A 1,888-nucleotide genomic window follows, 5' to 3' on the forward strand; every position below is an offset into this window, starting at 1 on the left:
TCGGAAACAGACAAAACTGTGCTTCCATCATATGAAAAGAAGCATACATGCAATGGTGCCACTGATGATATATGCATACATGTTGGCAATTCGCTTCATTAGCATAGAGGCTGAGAGTGTGTTTCTGCGATAAAGGTGAGCTATGTGGTGTCCATGTTTCTGTCCTGGAAGAAAGTGAGTACATTTATTTCTTTTGTACTTTGAAGAGGGCATTTTCGTGACAGTGCTAGCATGTGAGGGTGGTAAAGTGAGAAATCAGCCTTGAAAAATATAGTACAATATGCTTTTAAATGGGAAAGTTAAGGGAGTCCACCTCAAAGTTAATGGCTTTGCTCTTAAAACAGTAGTAGTAGCAATCCAGGCAATCCCGAAAATTATCGTGACTAGAGGAATGCAGCACGATTTTTTAAGAATATATATATTCACTGCTTTCCTGTAATAGCATTACCCCTTTTCTAGTACACCTCTCAGTGGATTTAGCTCCACAAAATACCTCTAACTTTGCAGTAATATTAAATGGTTTCTTTCATAATTTACAAATGTTTACTTGATTCTGGCGTATCCTGATTAACGAATTAAGAAATAAAAAATTGTGTTGAAGATCCATTAACATGGAAAAGCTACCTGCCAAGCGGTAAGAATAATATTTTACAATGCGAAAATCCAAAACAGTTTCCCTTTTAGAGTAAATTGTAAAAGGTCGTAGGAAATGATCTCATTGAACGACCTCTCTAAGGATATGGCGAAGTAGATAAAACAAAATTATGTTTAACTACAGGTAAAATTAAACAATCAAAGCACTTTTAAAAATTTTCTAAGTTTCTTCCATGTTTCACTGTAATATGTCTGTTCATGTAGCTCCACTGTGAAAAGGATTCATTGCAATACTTGCAGTAATAAAGCCACCTTACAAAGGCAGAAATTGGCGAGACAAGTACCACATAATAACTAAGAGTAAGGGCTTGAACTTTACAATAAATATTAGGACGTATTCAACTTACCCTCATGGACTTCAGAAATGTGAAGATTTAAACTGCCTTGGCGCAAGAAGGATGTAGAGCAATATTGGCAGGTAAATGGCGTCTTCTCTAAAATTTTGAGATCCAGAAAGTAAATGCCTTAAACACCAAAAATAATTTGTTTATTAGATAATGAAGGATCAAATTTAGGAATTTTTACTATCGAGAACCTCTATTATACAATCGCTCAGCGTGCTGCGACTCCTGAACTCTCTATGACAATGCTGGTTGACAAATAATTTCCACTTAAAACATAATTATCGGACCTAATATAAGATAATTTAAAGACCTTTTAAGGGGTGTTAGAGCAGATCTTATAAATTCCAGAGGTGTAGTAGCCTGAGTCACATCGGTTGGTGAATGATGCATTAGGACGAAAGCATCTGACCTATATACTTCATCAAACGTAAAATAACAAAAACCCGTCATTTCGATAAATCAGTTTCTGCATTCCTAGAATCCAAACACCCTCCTTTAAATAGTTCATCCTTAATAAGTTGTCCAAGTTGATCACGATTGTGTGACTCACTTTCATGGATATCCGAAAGGTATTGGTTTAGTGTGCCATGACAGGAAAAAGCTTTTCCGCACAGTGGACACTGAAATTATCTTTATTTAGGAAAGTAGTAGAACCAACAAATCTAGGTGAGGAATTCTAACTAAATTTCATGAATTGTTAAAAGGATTAGACTGAAATTTTTACCTCCTCCGCATATAATCATAAATAAAATGGCCTCATATTCTTTGTTTGCTAGAACAAATAAGGTGAAGGCAGAGTAGCATTGTAGTGCACATAACAACACAGCTGTAGCATAGGAATTTGATTTTACCCCACAGTGAGGACTCAAAATACTATATTTCTTGGATGG

The 1,888-nt window shown here is 35.6% G+C and overlaps 1 protein-coding gene across 1 annotated transcript in view; it reads right to left on the reverse strand. All coding sequences in view use genetic code 11, as the record gives it.

Moving 5' to 3' along the window:
* Positions 1-803: 803 nt before the first annotated feature.
* EGR_10766 (hypothetical protein) overlaps positions 804-1,888 on the reverse strand; it is a gene marked incomplete at both ends in the record, with an annotated part of 5,729 nt that continues 4,644 nt past the window's right edge. The window contains 3 exons of the mRNA XM_024500015.1: positions 804-967; positions 1,002-1,118; positions 1,723-1,879. Of these exons, the coding sequence (XP_024345565.1) occupies positions 804-967; positions 1,002-1,118; positions 1,723-1,879 (438 nt within the window). The remainder of the gene's footprint in view (positions 968-1,001; positions 1,119-1,722; positions 1,880-1,888) is intronic.

This window comes from Echinococcus granulosus (genome assembly GCF_000524195.1).
Source record: "Echinococcus granulosus chromosome Unknown EG_S00266, whole genome shotgun sequence".
In the NCBI taxonomy this organism is placed as follows: domain Eukaryota; kingdom Metazoa; phylum Platyhelminthes; class Cestoda; order Cyclophyllidea; family Taeniidae; genus Echinococcus; species Echinococcus granulosus.